Source organism: Camellia sinensis, chromosome 7, assembly GCF_055761805.1.
Source record: "Camellia sinensis isolate YWXY chromosome 7, ASM5576180v1, whole genome shotgun sequence".
In the NCBI taxonomy this organism is placed as follows: domain Eukaryota; kingdom Viridiplantae; phylum Streptophyta; class Magnoliopsida; order Ericales; family Theaceae; genus Camellia; species Camellia sinensis.
This window is the reverse complement of record NC_138967.1, coordinates 65045703-65067138: the sequence shown is the minus strand read 5'-3', so window position 1 is coordinate 65067138 and position 21436 is coordinate 65045703. Positions and strand designations below refer to the sequence as shown.

Sequence of the window (21436 nt, the reverse complement as noted above, 5' to 3'; positions counted from 1 at the left end):
ACTGTCACGCCCTACACCTGCCCCTAAAGGTTTGGGCATGACCTAAGCAAGACCTGTCATGAAAACTGGTGTACATACCGTACGGGGCCTTGTCGGAAGCATAAAATATTAATATAACAAAAAATACAAGCATATTCCATTGAGCTATTTCTATATGCCAGGATCTCATGCATTACATACATCATCAAAAGCGGATAAAGTTTAAAACTATATCCTTGGATATAGTGTATAACATATACATTTACAGTCCTAGCCCGATAATTGGGCATAACAAAAGGAATATAAAAGTTAAGTACAACATCCATAGGTGGCTCTCAAAAGCAGACCCATATCTTAGCAGCTTCACAAAAATAAATGGCCTGGTATGGTGCCTGAACATGTAAAGGTTGACAAAAGGGACAGCGTCAAAGTTAGGACTGACCCCCTGACTGATAACCTACAGAAACAGACATAATAAAGAGTGAGCCGAGCTCAATGAGTAGTAATACATAATGAAAGACGTCTGACTTGAAGCTTAAATACATCAATACATAAAATGATGTAGCATGCACATGATTTGTCTGATTCTGCATTTAACTCATAATGGCCCTAGGCCTATTCCCGTGACATAAGCTTGTGGCTAGAAGCCCTTGAAACATGATGGCACGAAGCCCTTGAACATATGGCACGAGGCCCTTGAACATATGGCACGAGGCCCTTGTACATATACTTGAAACTTGTGGCACATGGCCCTTGAAAATGTACTTGAAACTTGTGGCACACGGCCCTTGAAAATGGCATATAGCCCTTGTAAATGCTTTTCTTTACATATAACATTAACATATCTTAAACATGCATAAGAGCATTACATGCTTGAGACATTAACATGATTGCATAACATAACATAAGTACTACTACTCACAGTGTTGAGATGGCGTGTTGCTTCCTTCTGGAATGTGCCCTGCACACAAGTAATACATTAGTCTCTCTTTTTTTTTTTATAAAGCATTTCCTGAGTCTTACACCTTGCATGCTTACAACCACTTTAAAATCATCTGTAAAACATTCTAAAAATACCAGAGAAACAAGCACTCAAAGCTGAACAAACATTTAATTTTTCCTAAAAATGAGTCCTCCGCTCGAGCGTAACTTTGGCCGCTCGAGCGGACTGTAAATTGCACAAAACTGCTGAGAGGTGGTTTTTCCCGCTCGAGCGGGCTTTCCTACGCTCGAGCGGACCAAGCGAATTTTCTGAAATTCTGGACCTTCATTCGAGTCCCAACCAGGTATTCATTCCATTTTTACATGCAACCCAAGGTTAGGTTAATGCAATATACTCACCTAACTTCACTATAACATGAATTCTACCTTGAGTATCATAAATTAAGCAAGATTAGGAGCTTTAAAAAGTCATCTCCCTCTCTAATTCCACTCTTGAATTCAAGTTCTTTCATATCTTTGAAACATAACACATGATATATACATAATTCCATGAAGTGATGATAGAAAACCATAGATTGAAGTATACTTTCATACCACACCCAAATCTAGGTGCCTAAGCAACCAAGTAAGAGAAACCCTCATCATTCATGCATGAATTAGACATGAATCAAACATACACATCAATACAAACTCTAAGTGGCCATAGCAAGAAGGATTTGAGCTTACCTTAAATTCAATCCTACACCTCTAACAATTTTGCCAGGCTTCCTTGTGGAATCCCTTCTCCCCCGATTTCTCCTCTTTTCCCCCAAAATGGTATTCACGTTTGTTTATTTTTGATCAAGGCTCCTAAAGGCTTAGATATATATATATATAAGTAAGGCATAAGTAAGGCATATAAGACAAAAATGGATCGTTTAATTATTCCAAAATTAAAATTTCACGAACATGCTTAATATTACCTAAAAATTATGCTGATTACGGATATATAATCAATTTCAGCTAATTAAGTTGTTAAGGCTTCCAATTTCTAATTCAAACGCGTTGATGGTGACAGATAGTTTCCTTGTGAGACAGATAGACATTCGTAGACATGGATTTCACTTCCTTAATCATAATTTTTTTTTCACGGAACTACACAGTAAGCATTTAAGAAATCATGTACGAGGGTCGGGTTATTACAAAAAACCTGACAAGAAGCTCCATACAAATAGTGACGCCAAATCTTTAAAGCAAATACGACGGCCGCTAATTCTAAATCATGGGTAGGATAGTTCTTCTCGTGGGGTTTCAACTGACGAGATGCATATGCTATGACTTTACCCTTTTGCATCAATACACAACCCAAACCTTTATGCGATGCATCACTATAGATATGAAACTCTTCATTACCTGATGGAAGTATGAGTACTGGTGCTGTAACTAACCTCGTCTTCAGTTCCTGGAAAGCTGACTCCCGATCTTTAGTCCATTCATACAGTGTTCCCTTCTTAGTCAATTGCGTCAATGGAATTGCAATCCTTGAGAAATCCTTCACAAACTTCCTGTAATAACCTGCCAAACCCAGAAAACTACGAATCTCGGACACATTAGTCGGCCTCGGCCAATTTACTACGGCCTCAATTTTGCTAGGATCAACCGAGATACCCTCTTCGTTAATCACATGACCCAAGAGTGAGATAGTAGGAAGCCAAAACTCACACTTGTTAAACTTAGCATACAATTTCCGGTCTCTCAAAATCTGTAAGGCAAGTCTCAAATGATTTTCATGTTCAGCTTTACTCTTGGAATAGATCAATATATCGTCAATGAAGACAACTACAAACTCGTCTAAATATGGCTTGAAGACTCTGTTCATCAAATCCATGAATGCAGCATGGGCATTGGTCACTCCAAAAGGCATTACTAAAAACTCGTAGTGGCCATATCTTGTCCGAAAAGCAGTCCTCTCAACATCTTCGGCTTTAACTTTAAGTTGGTGGTAACCAGACCTAAGGTCAATCTTAGAAAGGACTCGTGCTCCTTGTAATTGATCAAGCAAATCATCAATCCTAGGTAATGGGTACTTGTTCTTAATGGTGACCTTATTAAGTTCTCTGTAATCGATGCAAAGACAGAGTGTGCCATCCTTTTTCTTAACAAATAAAACAGGTGCTCCCCATGGTGAAGTGATCGGCCTAATGAATCCCTTATCCAACAATTCTTGTAATTGCAGTTTCAATTCCCTAAGTTCAACTGGGGCCATCCTGTAGGGTGTTTTGGAGATCGACTGTGTTCCCGGCATGATATCAACAGTAAACTCTATCTCTCTATCGACTAAGTGGCCAAGCAATTCGTTTGGGAAGACGTTGGGGAATTCACTAACAACTGGGATGTCGGCTAAATTAACACTCCCATTCTGATCACTCAGTATACTACACAAGTAGCCTCGGCACCCTTTCCGAATTAACTTACAAGCTTTAATGGACGAAATCAAGTAAGGTGGGGACACTACCCCTTTACCCTAGAAAATAACCTTGGCTAGGTTTGGGGGTCTCAGTGTGACACTTTTCGAAACACAATTAATAGATGTATGATTTGCGACTAACCAATCCATTCCCAGTATAACATCAAAATGAGTTATGTCCAAAGGCATTAAATCTACTCACAGTTCAGCATTCTCAATCACAACAACACATGCTCTATAAATGGATGCAACAATCATAGATCTCCCAGATGGAGTAGACACAGATAATACATAATCTAGGGGTTCTAGTTCTCTATTAATTTTCTCGGCAAACTTAGCAGATACAAACGAATGCGTAGAACCCGAATCAATCAACACATAGGCATTTTGGGAGCAAATTAGGAGTATACCTGACACCACTGTCTCAGCATTGTGAGTGTCCCCTGGTACTAGCGCAAATACTCTGCCCTGTCTCATCTGTCCTTTTCCCACATTACCCTTCTGGACGGAACCCGAGGTATTTTCACCTTTCTTGTTGTTATCAGCCTTTGTCTTAGGGCAATCTTTCACATAATGACCCAATTCGCCACATTCATAACAAGCTCCAGACGTCCGACGACAGACCCCGAAATGTTGCTTCCCACAATCCAAACACGTCGGCTTAGCACTACCTTCTCGCCTTAGGTTACCAGCACTGCCCATGTTCATCTTCTTCTTGGTGCCCTGCTATGCTCGGCGATCGTCATAGTTCTGTCTCTTTCGCTGGTTCTTCCCCGAGCTCTAGTATCGATTCAGGTTAGCTTCGGCCTGAATGGCTTTGTCCAACACTTCGGCATAAGTCGGCATATTGTGCAGGTTAACCCGGTCTTGAATCGGTCCGCGAAGCCCACTCTCGAACTTCCTGGCCTTCATGTATTCGTCGTTGGCCATGTGAGGTGCAAACCTTACCAATTCAGTAAAAGCGCGGTCGTATTCTGCCACTGTTCGGTTGCCCTGCGTCAAAGTCTGAAATTTGGTAGCCTTGCAGTTTCGAACACTTAGGGGAAAGTGTTTGTTGTAGAACAACTCTAAGAATCGAGTCCAAGTCAGATCTGGATTGTTTTCTCGAACCATCATCCATCATCTGCGAGCGTCATCATCTAACGTGAATGCTGCCAACGTCACCTTCTGAGCGTCGGTGCTAGGAAAGATCTCGAACAACTTTTCCATTTCTAAAACCCACGCCTCAGCCTTCATTGGCTCTATACCCCCAGAGAATCTTGGTGGTTTCATTTTCTTGAACTCCCTGATCAAAGCTATCGTGCCATCCCCATATAAGGCTGGCTGTGGAGGAACTTGCGGCACTGGAGGAGGTGGAGGCGGAACTACATTTCGGCCGTTGGTCTGCTCAGCCTGAGTCGACGTAGTGCTAGCGTACTGCTGTCTTGTTTGCCTCAACTCGCGGGCCAAACCTTCAACTAATCTTTCCAGTCTGTCCAGTCTGTCTTCGGCCTGATCCCGGCCAATTGGAGGTCTACCTCTTCTCATGATGCTATGAGCATGCAAAGTGTGACTTTAAAACAAATAAACAAATAACCACGTAGGCAAGTAACAAATAGGTATGTCAAGACAATGCACACCTCGTTCAAATAGCAAGTACCATGATGCAAATCCTAAAATCTTTCTAAGGAACTTGTGCTCTGATACCATTCTGTCACGACCCCAAACCGCCCGTAGTAGTTTGGTGTCGTGATGGCCAGTAATCCGTGATTACCGAAGGCCGTCTTCTAAAATTTTAACACAATCAGAGTATAACAAACGGGGCTTACAAATGCGGAAGCAATAAATCAAAATACAAGTGGTCCATAAGAGCAGTGCATAAGTCCAATGAAATGGCATACATCTTTACAACTTGAATACAACAAACCAAAATACGTATTACATCTTAATCAAAAGGCTTCTCGAGCCGACATATACAAAATGACAATGAATACAAGCCAAGAAGCATGATTTTCAAGATTCGCCGACATAAAAGAAATAACATCGCCGACGCGAATACAAACAAAGCCGACAAAATCATGGTTCCAAAACAAGCTTTCAAAAACACATTCTAGGCGTCGCCGACGTCCTGCTCATCACCTACATATATATAGAGAGGGTGAGCTTGGATACTCAGTGAATGGTACTAGTAATAAAGGTTTTGCATGAATATAGCCGAAGTCTTTCAAAATAAAACATGCCAGAACCATACGAATATTAGCCGAGATCTTTTCAAAGCAAACACATCAAAACTTTATCAAAACAAGAGATGAACCGTATTCATATATCAAGTCTTACAAGTCTCAAGGGATGCTCACTGGCATCGGGAAAACACAAGTCAAGCTTTCAGAACGAACAAGTCCACGCGGTAAACCGTCAGTAGCGAAACAAGGACTGCACGATCCGTAATCGATTAGCCAAAGGTACTGCGAAAGTTTATAGTCCTCCAGCACAAGGGACTTGTGTTACTTAAGCCCGTAGCTCTTTTTAACACGATGGTCTTGTGTTACTTAGGCCCGTAGCCCGCTTTAACACGATAGTCTTTCCAAGAAAGGACCGTATCCTTTTATACTTAGTGCTGCGAAAGTTTAGAGTCCTCCAGCACAAGGGACTTTTATACTTGGTACTGCGAAAGTTTAGAGTCCTCCAGTACAAGGGACTTTTCAACAATGACATCAAAACAAAGCTTATACTTGATACATCAAAACAGAGCTATTCATTCATGCTTAACAAATATTTTCGTCAAAACAAAGCAAAGCAATAACATAGCTTTATTAAAAATACCACTCACATAGATCTCCTCGGGTGTAGGCTCAAAACAAAGATCAAGGACCTTAAAACTCGAATCTAACGGTCCAAACCTTGAAGATCAAGCTTGAAAGATCTATTCTCACTCAAGAACTTCTCCTCCTTTCTCTTAGAGCTTCTCTCTCTAAAGGCAAAGATTTGAGACAAAATGATTTGTTTCTAGGTCTGTCGGCCGTCTTAACAATCAGCTCGGACACGTGGCGTTACCGGGTTGGTTCACCTCAAAAGGTGATTGATTGATAAGACAAGTCTATGACAAAGCGTATGCAGTAAGCTAAGGCAAGACACATCGGCAAGTAATGACATCGGCTAAAGTCAAAGCTTCGGCAATAGGGTAACAAAGACATCGGCTAGGGAGGACGACACTTGACTAAGTTGTGCCACACCTTGGCCGGGGTGTGCCACACCTCGGTCTAGGCCATACCTGTCCAAGGACAAGGATCACTAAGTGCAAAACATCTCGGCAAACATACCCGAGGTGAAGATGGGGGCCGACCAAGTGGTTCCAAAGCATTCTAAGTACAAAGGTTCAGAGGTGAACTAAGCTCAAGATGACCTCGGCTACACACCAAGCAAGGAACAAAAATCATGCAAGCAATACTTAAACAAAGCAAAACCAGGCAAAACTTGCAAAACAATCATAACAAGACAAGATCATGCATGGATGTATGCAAGTATGACAAGAGTAAGGTGAGGGTTGCTACACTATAACCTGGAAGCTTGTCTCGACCTCCCAAGACAAGCTACGCTTAAGTCAGGACTCGCACAGCTGGGGAGCATTAAACCCACACCAAGCTGCTGATTAGGCATCCTGAGGTCAATCTCCTAACAAACTGTGATACGCCCTGGAGATTGGCCCAGAGGGGAATCGAACCCAGGACCTAGGGTCTTAAACCCCAGGCCCTTACTAGGTTGCCACCCAGGTTATAGCCTCTTACTCGGACCTATTTTAACCATTAACCATCATCTGAAACACTATCTAAATAGGTTGGTGAAGCTAGTGGGTCTAAGGTAAGAAAAATTATTAATTGGTGTAAGGGCGAATATGTGATCATACACTTCATTAATCATAATTTATTATTTTTTTATATTTTTAATTATCAAATATAAATTTTTAAACTTTATTTCCTTTACTAATTATAATACTATACTATTCAACGTCACACAATGATACTCAAGATTCATCAATAATTTTTTTGGATTAAGATAGTTACGTAGTAGTAGAGTGGAGCAGGGTACGGATGGAGTCGTGCGTGAACAACTTTTGGGAGAAATTAGTCTTTGTTTAAGAAGAGTTACAATATTCTGATTTTTTTGATTTTTGACTATTTTAGTTCGATTTTTTTAGTCTCGTTTGATTTTTATTTTTAACTTTTTTTATTTTTGTAAAAGAAAAAATATAATAATTATGGTTTGAATGTGACATTTTATATTATTGACTTATATAATCAATTTTGTCTTTTGTGTTTTTTTAGTTAAAAAGTCAAAACTAAACATAGCTTTATTGGTTTAAGGGCACTACACCAATCAAGGAGTGTTTGGGAAAGGTTATTTTTTGATTTTTTGGACTAAAATTTACAAAATGATAAAATAGGTTAAAATAATCAATAAAATAAAATGTTATATTAAATTCATAATTATTTTACTTTTTTCCTCATAAACATAGCATCCAACTATAAAAAAAATTTAACTATCTTTCCAAACAAAAAAAATTTAATCTACTAAAATAACTAAAAATTAAAATAGGCTATTAAAATAGCAGTGTTGCTTCGGACCCCTGTACGGAACGACTCCCAGCACCCACACCTCCACGTGGGAGACTACCAATGGAGAAAAAAAAAAAACAATTTTTGACCAATCAAAAGAGACCCCAGCACCCCCACTGGGGGTCTTATGCATTTTCCTTAAAATAGCAACATCTCAAACACTCACATAATGTGTCATGTGGTGCCACATCAATGCCATGTGTCATGTGTTATGATTAATTACGATTGGTCGTGGTGACCCAACATCAATGAATAATTTCTCGACCCTTTTTGGCTCTAGATGAAACGACTTTGAAAAGACTAGATTAGATGAGTCGAGTCAACGAGCAAGAAAAGAGGAAAGAGAGATATTTTTTTTAAATTGTGAAAAAGAAAAAAAATACCTAGCCAATGGATATATCTATACATAGGGATGGCAATTTAAACCTGACTCGAGTTGTTTTTGAAAATTATTTCCCATAGGGCCAGGATTGGTAGTAAAAAATAGATCCCCGATGATTTTCGGACCGGGGACGGTGATAGGTGCCCCAACCCCAGCCCCGGCCTGGCCCCGAACAGTCCCTGTATATATATATATATATATATTTAGAAATTAGAGTTTGTTTATCTATCTCAACTCTCTCTCACTCTCCCTTTGTGTCTCGTTCTTTGTTCTTCTACCTCTCTCTACTTTGTGACTTGAGATAAGAAAAAAGATCTGAGCCTCCGTTGCCTCATCTCTTCCTCACCTTCACCACCGTCCTCCGTTGCCTCTTCCCCTCCTCCTGTAGTCCATTTCGCTCATCCTTTACCCAAATCTGTTGAGTATAGTTCAGATCTATAGTGACCTCCTCATGAGCAGTGAATTCGCCATCATCGTCGTGATACGGCGGTGGATCGGAGGCAACGTAGCCGTCGATCTCCCTCCCCCTTCGCTGTCTTTGGCGAGAGAAAGCTATTAGGGTTTCTGATCTCGCTGATCTCCTCTTCTCAATAACACCATGGAGATTCTGACATCACTGCGAGAGAAAGTTGTTGTGTTCATTTCTCTTTTTTTGATTTCTTGCAGATCTTACGAGTTGTGTTGATTTCTATCCATCTTTCTGTCTCCATTTTTTTTTTTTTGGGTAGTTGATGTATAGCCAACATTCATTGATGATTTTGTATTTGATGTATAAAATCTAGTGGTACTGAGTACTGATCTGTTGATTTTTGTGCTGATCTGTTGATTTTTGAGGGTTGGTCTGTTGGTCTCCATTTTTTTGTTTTGGTGTCAATCTATTTCTATAAATGATGTTGGTCTCCATTTTTTGTGTTGATATGTTGATTTTTTATTTTATTTTTTTAGACCGGGGAATTTTCAGGATCGGGGAAACCCGATCCTCGTTAGGAGGCAGGGATAATGATAGGTTCCCCGTTGGGGATCGGAGACTGAAAGTGTGGTCCCTGGTATCGGCCCGGCCCGTTGCCATTTCTATCTATACATTGTAGATATAGATATATTATACAGTATCTCCATCATTTCATCTCATATTATATCATATCATCTCATTGTCACGTCTTATGAACGTATAATTCTCATCTTACATTAAAAATTTTCAAATGAAACATATCCGCATTTAGAAACGTAATAAAATAATAATACACATATTATAATGATGTCCCATTTACTACAAGAAAAGTGAGCTTAAAAGACGGAAGTATTTGCGACGGCACACTTGCCGTCTCAAAAAGTGACTTTTTGCGATGACACAACTTGCCGTTGTGAAAAATGTGAGTTTTTGCGACGGCACAACTTGCTATTGTGAAAAATCTGAATTTTTGCGAAAGCACAATTTACCGTCGCGAAAAAGTAAAGTATTTGCGACGGCAGAAAATGCTGTCGCAAAAAAAGAGAGTATTTGCGACGGCAGAGATTGATGTCGTGAAAAAATAGAATTTTTGCAATGGCACCAATTACAGTCGCAAAAAAAAAAAAAAAAATGTGACTGTAATAGGTACCGTTGCAAAAAAAGTAAAAAAAAAAAAATATTGTGCCTTTAAGATGGCTTCGTATATATACAGTCACAAAATAGTTTGAATAAATGCAACGGAATTTTTCTATCGCAAAAAATAAAATAAAATAAAAAAAACGATGTCATCTTACTCTTTTGATATAATATGTCTTTTTTCACCCATTTTTCATCTTCCTGTCTCTCTGTCTGTATCTCTTCTCTTTCTCTCTCTCACTCATCACTCTTATCTCTCTGTCTGTCTATCTTTCTCTCTCTTTCTCTCTGTGTCTCTCGCCCATCTCTCTTCTCTCTATTTCTCTCATCTCTCTTCTCTACCTCTCTCGCTCATCTCTCTTCTTTCTTTGTCTATCTCGCTCATCTCTCTTCTTCCTTTCTCTCTCTATGTCTCTTTCGCTCATCTTTTTTCTCTCTCTGTCTCTTTCTTTTCTATGTCTCTCTCTCTCTCTCTCGTTCATCTCTTTTCGCTCTTTTTCTCTCTCTCTTTGTCTATCTCTCGCTCATCTCTTGTTTATCTCTCTTTTTCTGTCTCTCTCTCTATCTCTTTCTCTATCTATCTCTTCATTTTCTCTCTCTGTCTGCATGTCTATTTGTGTATATGTCTCTCTCTCTCTCTCCCCTACTGTGTTCGCCTTGCTCACTCTTTCCTTCACCTCTTCTCTATTTACCGAGTTCTGTCTTGATTTATTGATCCACTACAAGAAAAAGCACTTTTAGCGACCACTTTGTCTCTCTTTCACTCATCACTTTGTCTCTGTCTCTGTCTCTCTCTCTCTCTATCTCTCTTCTCTATCTGTCTCTTACTTATCTCTCTCTCTTACCACATATCTCCTCTATCACTTTCACCACTACTGCAAATGTCATTCTGTAGACGTCCCTGAACGTCTCGGGAGGAAATCCCCCGTTTTGTTCATTGGGCTCACTACAGTTCAGGACTCAAAGTCATGGTCCTGTATCTAATCTCGCAGAGTGCAATGCAAGACTGATGAATCATCAAAGAGTCCAAATCCGGCAAATCGTTTTTGAAAACAGATTTTTTTGAAAGAAGTGCCAAACATGGACTGCTTTGCCAGATACAGAGTCGCCACCTAAATATTTTATTTTGGAAAATTTAGGAAACCCTGACTCGTTGCCTAAGGCCACGTGTCCGCCATCACCAAAGTTGCCTCGGCTCGGGAACTTGGGTACGATTGGGGAAGGTCACTTCGTGAGCCCCGCTCGCCCGATCAAAGATCGGCCTCTACTAACCATGATATCTAATTTTGAAAACATTATGCGTTCTTATTCCAATTATAAGCCTAGATTTACTATGTGATGCACACAGCGTATAAGTATAGACTGGATCGCCTGAATTGGAACAAAACGTTTCATGTTTATTTTTTAAAGCAGTTTGCTACTCGCAAGTAGGCTAAAAATACAGATTTTGCCACCCTCGGGTGGGCTTAAAAAACATGGTTTTGCCACTATCTAGTGGGCTTAAAACTCACAGTCAATGCATTATTCCAATTCAGATAATCCAACCTTCACCCACAGGTATTCAGACAGTTATATCATATAAGCATATAGCCTCATGGTAAACATGCTATCATGGCAACATTTACACGCATGCAAGATACCAAAGTGTAAAAGCTTACCTAGTACTCCGAGCCAAAATAGAAACTAAGTTAGAAATCCATGCATGATCCTAACTATACAGAAATGTCTAATGCAACACATGCAAAAATACAACCACAATAGGCTCGGCTATTCTAAAATGACATGTGAAATGCTACAGCTAACAAGTATTCAACTCGGAATTGAAATACAAATGCAGTTAGTATGATACGCCGAGTCCGGTGCATGCAAGACAGATGAATGGATGCAAACATGCGAGCATAAGTATGCTAATTGAAACATGCCCTAAACTAATCATCATAAGCTGGTAAATAAAAAAGAGAAAGACGTGGGGTTGGAAGACATACATCACACATACGCACACTTATTACAATTGTGCCCTCGCTCGGAGGGTTCGAAAGAATAATACAGTCCGAATAAATAATTAAATATTACAAAGCCCTAATTAATTAACAAATTACCTAAGAAAGCGGATAAACTAGCATGCAAGCTTATGGACCGCTTCAGCTCTGTTCTGAATGATGAAAGATGCATGCTTGAGTTGCCTGGTTCGAAAATCCATCGTGATGCCCCGATTCGCCTCTGTTTACAATTAATCTCGGAATGCTATGCAAGGCTCTGGAAGGCTGTTGATTTCTGATTTGCTGCAACAGAGAGCAAAAAGGGGCACAGCAAAGTATTTTCACATATGCATGTATGACTACTTTTCAGGGAGTGTAGTCCTCGATCCTCGTGCCACCAATCACGCATCTTGATGCTTGATGGCTGATGAGTCGAATTGCACGACTCGATGTGAAATGAATGCACATGAAAACGCAACAAGACCTAAACTCCATCATGGGTAATCCGGAGTGTCGACGACCGGGAATTGAGACACGTTTCGTCACTCGGAGTACGAAACGTCTCTCGTTTCCCGTGCTTGGGCTAACTCCTATCCCAAACACAATGCAAATGAGATGGCATACACAATGCGACTAACATACAACCTAGCATACGCAATGCTATGAAATGACATACATAATGCTCTAACATGCGACCTAGCATATGCAATGCTATGGACCGAAATGGCATACACAATGCACGATGGACTTACACCAACATGAGTGGACCTCAGCCACACTCACATCAGTGGCCATATGATGGAAATGAGACAACCGAAACACATACAAACATGCACGATGCAAGGGATCGATCCTAAGGCATCGAATGTCACTCTACCAAAGCATGGAAAATAATGCAATATGGCATACAAACACACAAATTCTAGCTCTGAAACATGATACAAAATGGTCCCGAAACATGCAAGCATGGCACACAATGCAAGCTAGGGGGCCCGGGTACCAAAACTAGTGAAGTGCGTTACTCTAGAGGTACCCAAAACAATGCACTAATGGCAAAATCAACCCCAAACAAACCCTAGGCAGGTCTGAAACAGTGGGGAAATGGCCTAAAATGATGGCTCAGAATGCAACGAAATGGAGCTCATTCAATGGTCAGTAAATGATGCATACAAGCCCGACTCTTAAACGCATTTAAAGAGTATAAAACATGACAACATGGCATTCAAACAAGCTCTAAAATGTGATGAATAATAGGCTCAAAACATGAACACACCTCAGTATATGCATGGAATGGATCTCAAAACTCAAAGCTAAGCATGGACCTTGAACTACAAGCATGCAAAACTAACATCATTCAACCACAAGACCCAAAAATAGAGCTAGGGCAGTCCAAAATAAGCACATTATCAGTTTAAGGCATGGCCAAAATATGCTAGAATCAATGGCCTATAAAGCATGCAAAGAAAGCTAGTGAACCATGAGTTGTTCTACAACTATATGAAGCATATGAGGGCTCACCCAACCAGCCAAAAATAGAAGTATTTCATGCCGAAATATGCCCAAATAACCCCTGAAACTCAGTCAACACATGCAAGAATGATGAGCCCCTTTGGAAAGCCATGCGAGGGGTTATTCTACACATACATGATAGACAAACAAAAGATCAAAACCACCTTTGGAAATAAGTTATGACAGCCCTAAAACTCACCAAAAAGAGCCTGAAATTGGTCTAGGAAGCATGCAATGAAAGGCCCCTTTGAAAGGCCTTGAATGGAATTATTTTACACATGCATCATAGACATAAAATATGGCCAAAGAGGCTTCGAACAGAGCTAAGGCAGACCTCAAAACTCACATAATAGGGCCTGAAACAAGACTTCAAAGCATGCAAGATGGAGCCCCTTTGGAAGGCCAAAAAGGCCAACAAACAAGATAAGGAGAGAGAGGGTCACCCCTCTCTGATTTTAGGGTTCAAAGACACATCTAAGCCATTGAAAATCCATTGGATTTCAGTGGCTAAAAGGCCAAACCAAGGCCAATGCAAATGCTTTAATGCATAGCCCCAAGCATGAGGGAATGAAGCATACAAAGGGGAAGGTGACTCCAAACAGAAAAGTGACCTTAAGTAAACATGTTTATAAGCTCAAAAGGAAACTTTTTTAAGTTTATGAAAAATCTTGAAAATGCTCACAAGTAGGGCTAAGATATGATGCAAAACAATGCTTACAAGAGGAAAATGGTGTGTTACCCTTGAAGCTCAAGAAGACAGCAGCAAAAGGGGTCCAAACTCTGAGCTAAAACCAGATTTTGGAGCTCAAAATGATCCTCAAAGAACCTCAGCCCAATGGTAGTTGAGTTTGATCAAGGGTGCCTAGGCAAATGAGAGGTATATCTCAAAGTATAGCTCTTGCTATGCACACAAAGGCAAGAGAAGGAGAGAGACAGAGATTTGGCTCTGGAATTTCTATTGAGAGAGGGATTTTTTAGAGTGAGAAGCTCCCAAAACTTGCTTAGGAAGATTGTCCTTGAAAATGAGAGATATAACTCATATATAGCCATATACAAGAGTTGGTTCAAAAAAATCTGAGTTTGGAACAGCTGGAGGTTGTGGAAGACAGCTGGAGGATAAATATCTGAGTTTGGGACCTGTAGACCACTTTTCTTGTCGGCCAGCCTCTTTTTCTGGTCGGCCGACCACTTTTTCAGGAGAGGGTGGTCGGCCAGCCACCTTTTCGGGTCGGCCAGCTAGTTTAGGAAAATTCTGCTTTCCAAGTTCAACTTCAAATGGCCATAACTCCATCATATGAACTCCTTTTCAGATCATTCTTATGTCCAAATTGAAGCCCCGGAAGTTAGCTTTCCAATGGCACCAGCCTTGCATTAAAATTCCTCCTATGAAAAAAGTTATGTCTTTTTTGGTAAAGCCGCGCAGATTCGATCTAACCGGATTCATGCCGAACTTCTCCTAAACTAGTTTTCTTCTCTCCTTTCCTTTTTTCTTCAACTCCAAACCCCTAAACAAAGTGTTTTGAAAGATTTTTCAAAGATTTCATCTCTCTTTCATTCATTTCTACTTTATCCTTGCTCGGTTTACCAAAAAAGGCAACATTTGACAAAATGCGAGCCTCGGAACATCGTAAAAACTTTATTTCAAAAACATTTTGAAAGAGAGGGTTTTGAGGTCTAAAATCTTTTGATCAAGATTGTTTTGATCAAAAAAGGGGTATAAAGTTGAGATTTGACTCTGTCCTTGCCGAAGAAACTGAACCTTTCCCCTGCACACCTTTCTCCACCATGCAAACCATCAGTCGCGTCCAAATCTTAAAAGCGGTAAAAAATGGGGTGTCTATACATTCCACTACCACCATTATTACCACTGTTGCCACTCCACCTCTACGACTACCATCACTACCACCATCGCCACCACTTCACTACCACTATCACCACTACTACTACTATTATCTTTCATCTACCACCGCCACTCCGTCTCCTCTACCACTATCATAACTTCACCACTAATGTCCATCGCCATCACCACCACCACCAGCATTACCTCTTATCTACCACCTTCATCATTACTGCCGCTCCCTCTCCTCTACCACAAAAAATTAATACCTAATTTTTAGTAATAAAAAAAAATAGACCGCAGAAAATTATTTTTCATTGCCACAAAAAATTAAATTTATTTTAACAGAAAATATTTTTCATTAAAATATTACCTCTATTTCTACCAAATAAAAAAATAATAATTTTTTTTCATTAAAATAAAAATAAAACAAATAAATTTTCATCCTTAGTAACTATAATAAAAAAAAAAAAATCATTAACAAAAAAAAATAAATAAATATTTTAACAAAAAATTTATCGTTTTCCCACTCTTTAACTCCCCTCTCTGACGATCTCAAATCCTCAATCCTCAATCCCTTAAAACACAAAAATCCCCAAACTTCTCTCTCTCTCTTACGACTGCAAGCAGCGGCAGTGGCAGCAGCAGCAAGGGAGGACGACGGCGAGCAGCGAGTGACGACGGCTAGTAGCAGCAGCGGCGGTGACGAGGATTTCATCTAATTGATGTTCATTGATCTCCGACAACGACAATATCTATTCTCTTCGTTCATTCTTCGATTGATCTCCTCTTCTCCTTTTCTCTATATCTGAAACCTTCTCTGGGACTCTATATTTTGTAAATTGTAATCTTCTTTAATTCGCCAAAAAAATTAGGGTTTCTTTTGTTTGTAAATTAAGACGGTGTAAAGCATGATTAGATTCACAATCAGAAGAAATTGCCAAAGCAAATACACAAATCACTCACCCAGCAATCCATGAAATACACAAATCACTCACCCAGCAATCCATCAAGTTCCTAATCGGCAGAAGGTAAGTATCAAAAAAACTCTCTCTATTTATATTTGTATCCTTTTGTTTTCGTTTTTTTAATGGATTTAAAACTAATATGGGTGAGAATATTTTGGTATTTTTGATGGGTTTATGATTAATTTTGTTGGGTTTAATTCACATAAATGCTTTTTAACTCTTGGTTTTTTTAGTGGGTTTATGTTTTTTGTGCTAGTTTTGAATGTTGAGGCAGATGGTGTTTTTTTTCAACTCTGGCAATTTTATTCTGTTATAAGGAAGATGGTGTTCCCAGGAGAAAGCAGTATAAGGTGGTGATTTAGTATAATCCCTCTCCCAGTATAAGGTGGTGATTTAGCATAAGATGGTCCCTCTCCTAGTTTGTCTGTTATAAGGTGTATATTGGATGGTGTTCCCCAGAATTAGACCAATTCCTGCAATGTAGCTTCATTTACATTTTGCATTTTTTTGAGTAACAATTTATGTCTATATTAGCTTAGTAAGCAAATGTCTATTTCCTTTGTTATTGAGTAATACTGGTATTAGTTTTTGGAACTTGGTTGCCTCTTATTGCATTTTTATAATTTTCAGCCCTTAAACTCTGGTATTGGGCATTGTTAAGCTAATTTCAAGAGAATCAATACGCACCTCTATATTTTGTTCATATGATTACTTAGTGGAGAAATTTTTTGACCTTGAATTCTCGTCCACCACTAATCAGAGTTTTTCTCTCTATTTACTCAATTACATTAGTGGGTTTAAACATCACCTAAGTATTGTGTTAAGCTAATGAACCTAACTCTGTGTGGCTGGTGAAAAATAATTCCTCTACTAAACCCAAATAATTTGTATGAGGTCTTCATCATGCTACTGTTGTTGTGAAGGGTCTCTCACAGAAGACAACTGAGGAAGATTTATACCAGATCATTGTACTTTTCTACTCAATATTTTTAATTACTGCATTTGTTAATTCCTGTAGTTTACCACATTGGCTACATCTTATTATTTTTACCATCAATAGGCGGAATGGGGACCACTTCGCCATGTCTGCGTGGAGTTATCCGAAATAGTTTAATATAAAGGTTTTGTTGTGTTGTGTTGACTTAGGCAGTTGAATTATATTTTACATTAAGTATGATGTTCTAATTCAGTGTTGACCATGACATGTTTTTTATATGACAATTTTCCAGGTTGACTTGCAAAATGATGTATCCGTTTTTATTTTTATTTTTATTTTTATTTTCCATTTTTATATATATTATTTTTATATCATTATTTTTATTTTTATGTCCCCCACCCCTAATTGAAAGCTGAAAACTCATTGCACTATTCTTTTATTTTGCAGGTTGATTGCCTTCAGGTAGATGGTGTCTTACAGAAGGAATCTCGTATATTGTGCATCTACTAGGTATTCTTATAGATGGAATTCAAGTTCATATTTATGTTAGACAGGTCTTTAATATATTGCTGTGGTTTCAAAAAGCTTCTCTTTGATAGTGGTAATAGGGGGGGGGGGGGGGGGGGGGGGGAAAGGTTCTATTACTCCACTACGAGGAATTGCATTGTGAAATCTATTCTCTTATTCTCGAATGTCGAGAGTTGCATATCAAAAAAAAAATTAAAAAATTAAAAAAAATGTATTCTCTTATTCCCTCTAGCTTGTTGCATCTGGTACTACTTTATGGTCTTTCATTTCAACCTTCATGGTCCAAAATAAACCAATCTGACAAAGAAGTTGCTCTTTTTTTTTTTTTTTTTTGAATGAATTGTATTCACTATCCAATCCGTGGACAGGTGAGCATTTTGATTTGTTATTTTATATTTATTAGTGATGTTTATTCTTTTTGATGTTTTGTGTTCATTTTTGTTAGAGATTATTTTAGTATGTCTTACATTTCTGGAGCAGTTTCAGTTTAGAATTAATAGTTTACTCTTGTCTATCTTTGAAAATTGAAGTTTCATATATGCCTTGGTCTTGTCTTTGGTTACAAGTTGTCTGTTGTGGAGGAACTTCAGTTGTCTACCACCTTTAAAAATAACAGATAGTTCTATTTGATAATTGGGTGTTTCTACGGTACTTCAAGCATTGCTTAAAGATTGCTAGAAGAGGGTCATGCACATGGTAGCTGCCTTTGATGTTGTCTTTTTTAATTTTTAGTGATGTTCATCAATTACTTCTTGTTTCTTTTTTTAAAATTGTTTTAATGCTTTTATAATCGTAGTAGATTATGAAGATGGTTCTCATCACTGGGGTTTGTTGACAGGTGGGTGATCAGAATAGGGGTTATCTGTTGGAGCTTATGTTGACAAAGCTTCGTTGTGCAGCTGGTGAAGGCAATATACAATCATCTAGTGGAGGAAGTTCAGATACAAGCAGTGGGAAAACTGATCCTTCTCATGGTCTCCAAATTGTTGGTATGACTGCAACCTTGCCAAGTGTGGCTGCTGTTGCTGATTGGCTTCGAGTAAGTGTATAAAATCACATCTCCAAATAATCTTAATTGATTTGACTTAGGGTAAGAGGTGCAAACAAAAAGTTCAATGTATTTGTTGAATTTACTATATCTTATTTGTTACATAGTATCCAAATCAAGTTGATTTAGTTGATTTGGTTTAATTTAACATTAGATCCGTTGTGCCAATTTTGTATGGTGCTGAATCTTAGGACAATGAAGTTATGGGAAGTGGATTTGGTCATAAATGCATTGAAAAGTCAGTCTTAAGAGCATCAGTATCAAACTAGCTAAAATCACTTTTTAGCTAAATTAGTGATACTGTTCATCAAAAATGGACTGCATAGTCTCACCTCTCTCTCTTGCTAATATACGAGCGCTACAGTACCTCTCTGGTAGGTTCATTTTTTATGTCCCACGTGTTGTATAAGTATTTCATTTTTTATGTTCATACATTAACTGTACAGTGGCAATTCTTGTTCGTCTCTTCTTCTTTATTCCTGGTAGGTTCTGTATCTATCAGAATAATATGAATTTACTGTTGGGCAATTATTCTGAAATTAGTTGGTACCATGTTTTTACAAGAACTTGCTCTGGGATTTTTTGAAATTGGTCCTTGTAAATGTGTTTTGTGACTACTTTGATCCTTATTATATAATTTCATTATTCTTGTTGGTACGTGTTGGTCAACTTGAATCTGAAGAGATGTAGGATTGGTTAAGTGACCTCAATGGATGGCAAAAATCAGTATTTCTTTCCAGAAACTTCATGATAGGTTTCTGTCATTTTCCCTTTACAAAGGAAGTAGAGAAATGAAAACAAGCTATGAAACAGGATGAAATAGTTGGTTGTGTTTGTATTTCTCTACCTCTATGTTGGGTCTTCTAATTTCTGCATTAAATCAATCTGAAGAAACAGTTTAACAGATCCTGTTTTGGCTAGTCCTTGTTTGTAGGTGAACTTGAATTGCCTTTTGTAAGTCTACTACTGGTGATTTTGGCTCCTTATCAACTTATGAACCTAAGGTAAGTAATTGCGTAGTACTAGATAGTGGAGACTTGTTTTTTTTCTTTTTCTTTTTCTCCATCTTCTTTGGATATAAAAATGTATCTTTGCATTCTAAGCTAAATTAGTTGGTACCATACACACTACCATCAGAAGATCAGGTATAAAATGTGTCTTTGCATTCTAAGCTAATAATAACCATACATTAACTGTACACAGCCAAATATGATAGAGGCTAATTCCATAATTAGAAAAAGACAAAGGATTTTCCATTGCTAGCACGAAACTTGACACACACGACTTCCTAGGCACAAGAGACTTATGGAAGAAGACGGGACTCGAATCGGGTTCCCGGTTTGGGAGCTAGGGTCGGATTTCACTTTAGGCAAACTAGTTTCTTAAGAAACTTAGAATTGGAGGTGTTAACGTCCCAAAATCATCAAACGGCGTCAGATTAGCACGAAACTTGGCACACAAGACCGCCTTGACACGAGAGACTTGTAGCAGAAGACGGGACTCGAATCGGGTTCCCAATTTGGGAGTTAGAGCCGGATTTCACTTTAGGTAAACTAGTTCTTTAAAAAACTTAGAATTCAAGGTGTTAACGCTTCAAAATCACCAAACGGCGTCGGATTAGTACGGAACTTGGCACACACGACCGCCTTGGCACGAGAGACTTGTGAGAGAAGACAGGACTCAAATCAGGTTCCTGGTTTGGGAGTTAGAGTCGGATTTCGGTCTAGGCACAATTATTTACTTAATTATCTTTCTAATTGTATAGTAGTTAAATTTTTATGTTTTTTTTGTAATTAACATATTAACACATAATTATATTGTCATTAATTATTTTTATTTTTTTTTCTAGATATATTCGGAGTAGAAGTTTGCTTCTTGTGGATTTCATGCCTGTGAAGAATGCCACTAATTTTTGTTTTTGTACCACAGAGAATGCTGAGGAAAACTTTTAATTTTGATTTATGTTATTTTGAATTATGAATAACATTATGTATTTAAATATTATATATGTATTATGGAATATTATGTACTGGGTGAATTTTGTTGATGCATAGTTATGAATGTAAGAATATGTTTATTATGGAGAAATTATTATTTCTATATAGGAATTTTTATATTATTATGCAATTATTGATTTTTTTTAAAATTATTTTTCATTGAATATAGGTAATTTTAATATTTTTAATTAATTTACAATAAGTTTTTTTTTTTTTTTTTTTTTTTTGGGACGGCACCAAACTATCGCAAAAAAACAAGTATTTTATAATTTTTAATAAATATTACATTTTTTGCGACGTCACCACACCGTCGCAAAAAATCAAAAACTTTTTTTGCGACATAATCAATGCCGTGGCAAAAAAAAAAAAAAAATTTGCGACGGTAATTTTTACCGTCTCAAATTATACTTTTGGCGACGGTAAAACAGTACTGTGGCAAAAAGGTCGCTATTTTTATACATTATTGGCAACAGTAAAATGCCGTCGCTAAAAGTTTTTTGAGACGGCATAAAATGCCGGCGCAAAAAATCAAAATTTTTGTAGTGATTGTCAAATTTGATAAAAGTTTAACAAGACAGTACACAAATTTCCTATTGTCACATTTTAAGAAGAATATATTTGGTAAAAGTTTAATAAGATAATAGTGCACACATTAGAATGATGTCACATTTTAATGGTGTACAAATGAAACATGCTCACATTTAAAA

General features: G+C 38.2%; 1 protein-coding gene and 1 long non-coding RNA gene across 5 annotated transcripts; one reads left to right on the top strand and one right to left on the bottom strand.

Moving 5' to 3' along the window:
• Positions 1-181: 181 nt before the first annotated feature.
• On the bottom strand, positions 182-1030 carry LOC145794674 (uncharacterized). Its single transcript, XR_014334604.1, has 2 exons — positions 902-1030; positions 182-436 (listed from the first exon to the last, which is right to left on the bottom strand). It is a non-coding gene; the product is annotated as an uncharacterized LOC145794674 (long non-coding RNA).
• Positions 1031-15743: 14713 nt separating this feature from the next.
• Positions 15744-20820, top strand: LOC114291264 (uncharacterized). 4 transcript variants are annotated; one of them, XR_003639330.2, is made up of 5 exons: positions 15772-16282; positions 17604-17666; positions 18523-18723; positions 19667-19736; positions 20582-20820. XR_003639330.2 is itself a non-coding variant. In XM_082878068.1 (5 exons), exons 3-5 carry the CDS (start codon positions 18559-18561, stop codon positions 20682-20684), a joined length of 351 nt encoding a protein of 116 aa, XP_082734194.1. In that variant the 5' UTR covers positions 15772-16282; positions 17604-17666; positions 18523-18558; the 3' UTR covers positions 20685-20820. The 4 variants fall into 4 exon arrangements, 3 of the variants coding, with proteins under 3 accessions (XP_082734193.1, XP_082734194.1, XP_082734195.1); XM_082878068.1 differs by having other exon boundaries at positions 19654-19736; XM_082878069.1 differs by having other exon boundaries at positions 17604-17710; positions 19654-19736.
• The last annotated feature ends 616 nt before the right edge of the window (positions 20821-21436 follow it).

Excerpts from the sequence above, each read along its gene's own strand:
- LOC114291264 (XM_082878067.1), top strand. The coding sequence starts at position 18,559 with ATGTTGACAAAGCTTCGTTGTGCAGCTGGTGAAGGCAATATACAATCA. Across the intron at positions 18,724-19,653 it reads CTGTTGCTGATTGGCTTCGA|TCCTTGTTTGTAGGTGAACT; the intron begins GTAAGTGTATAA and ends TGTTTTGGCTAG. Across the intron at positions 19,737-20,581 it reads TATCAACTTATGAACCTAAG|ATATATTCGGAGTAGAAGTT; the intron begins GTAAGTAATTGC and ends TTTTTTTTCTAG.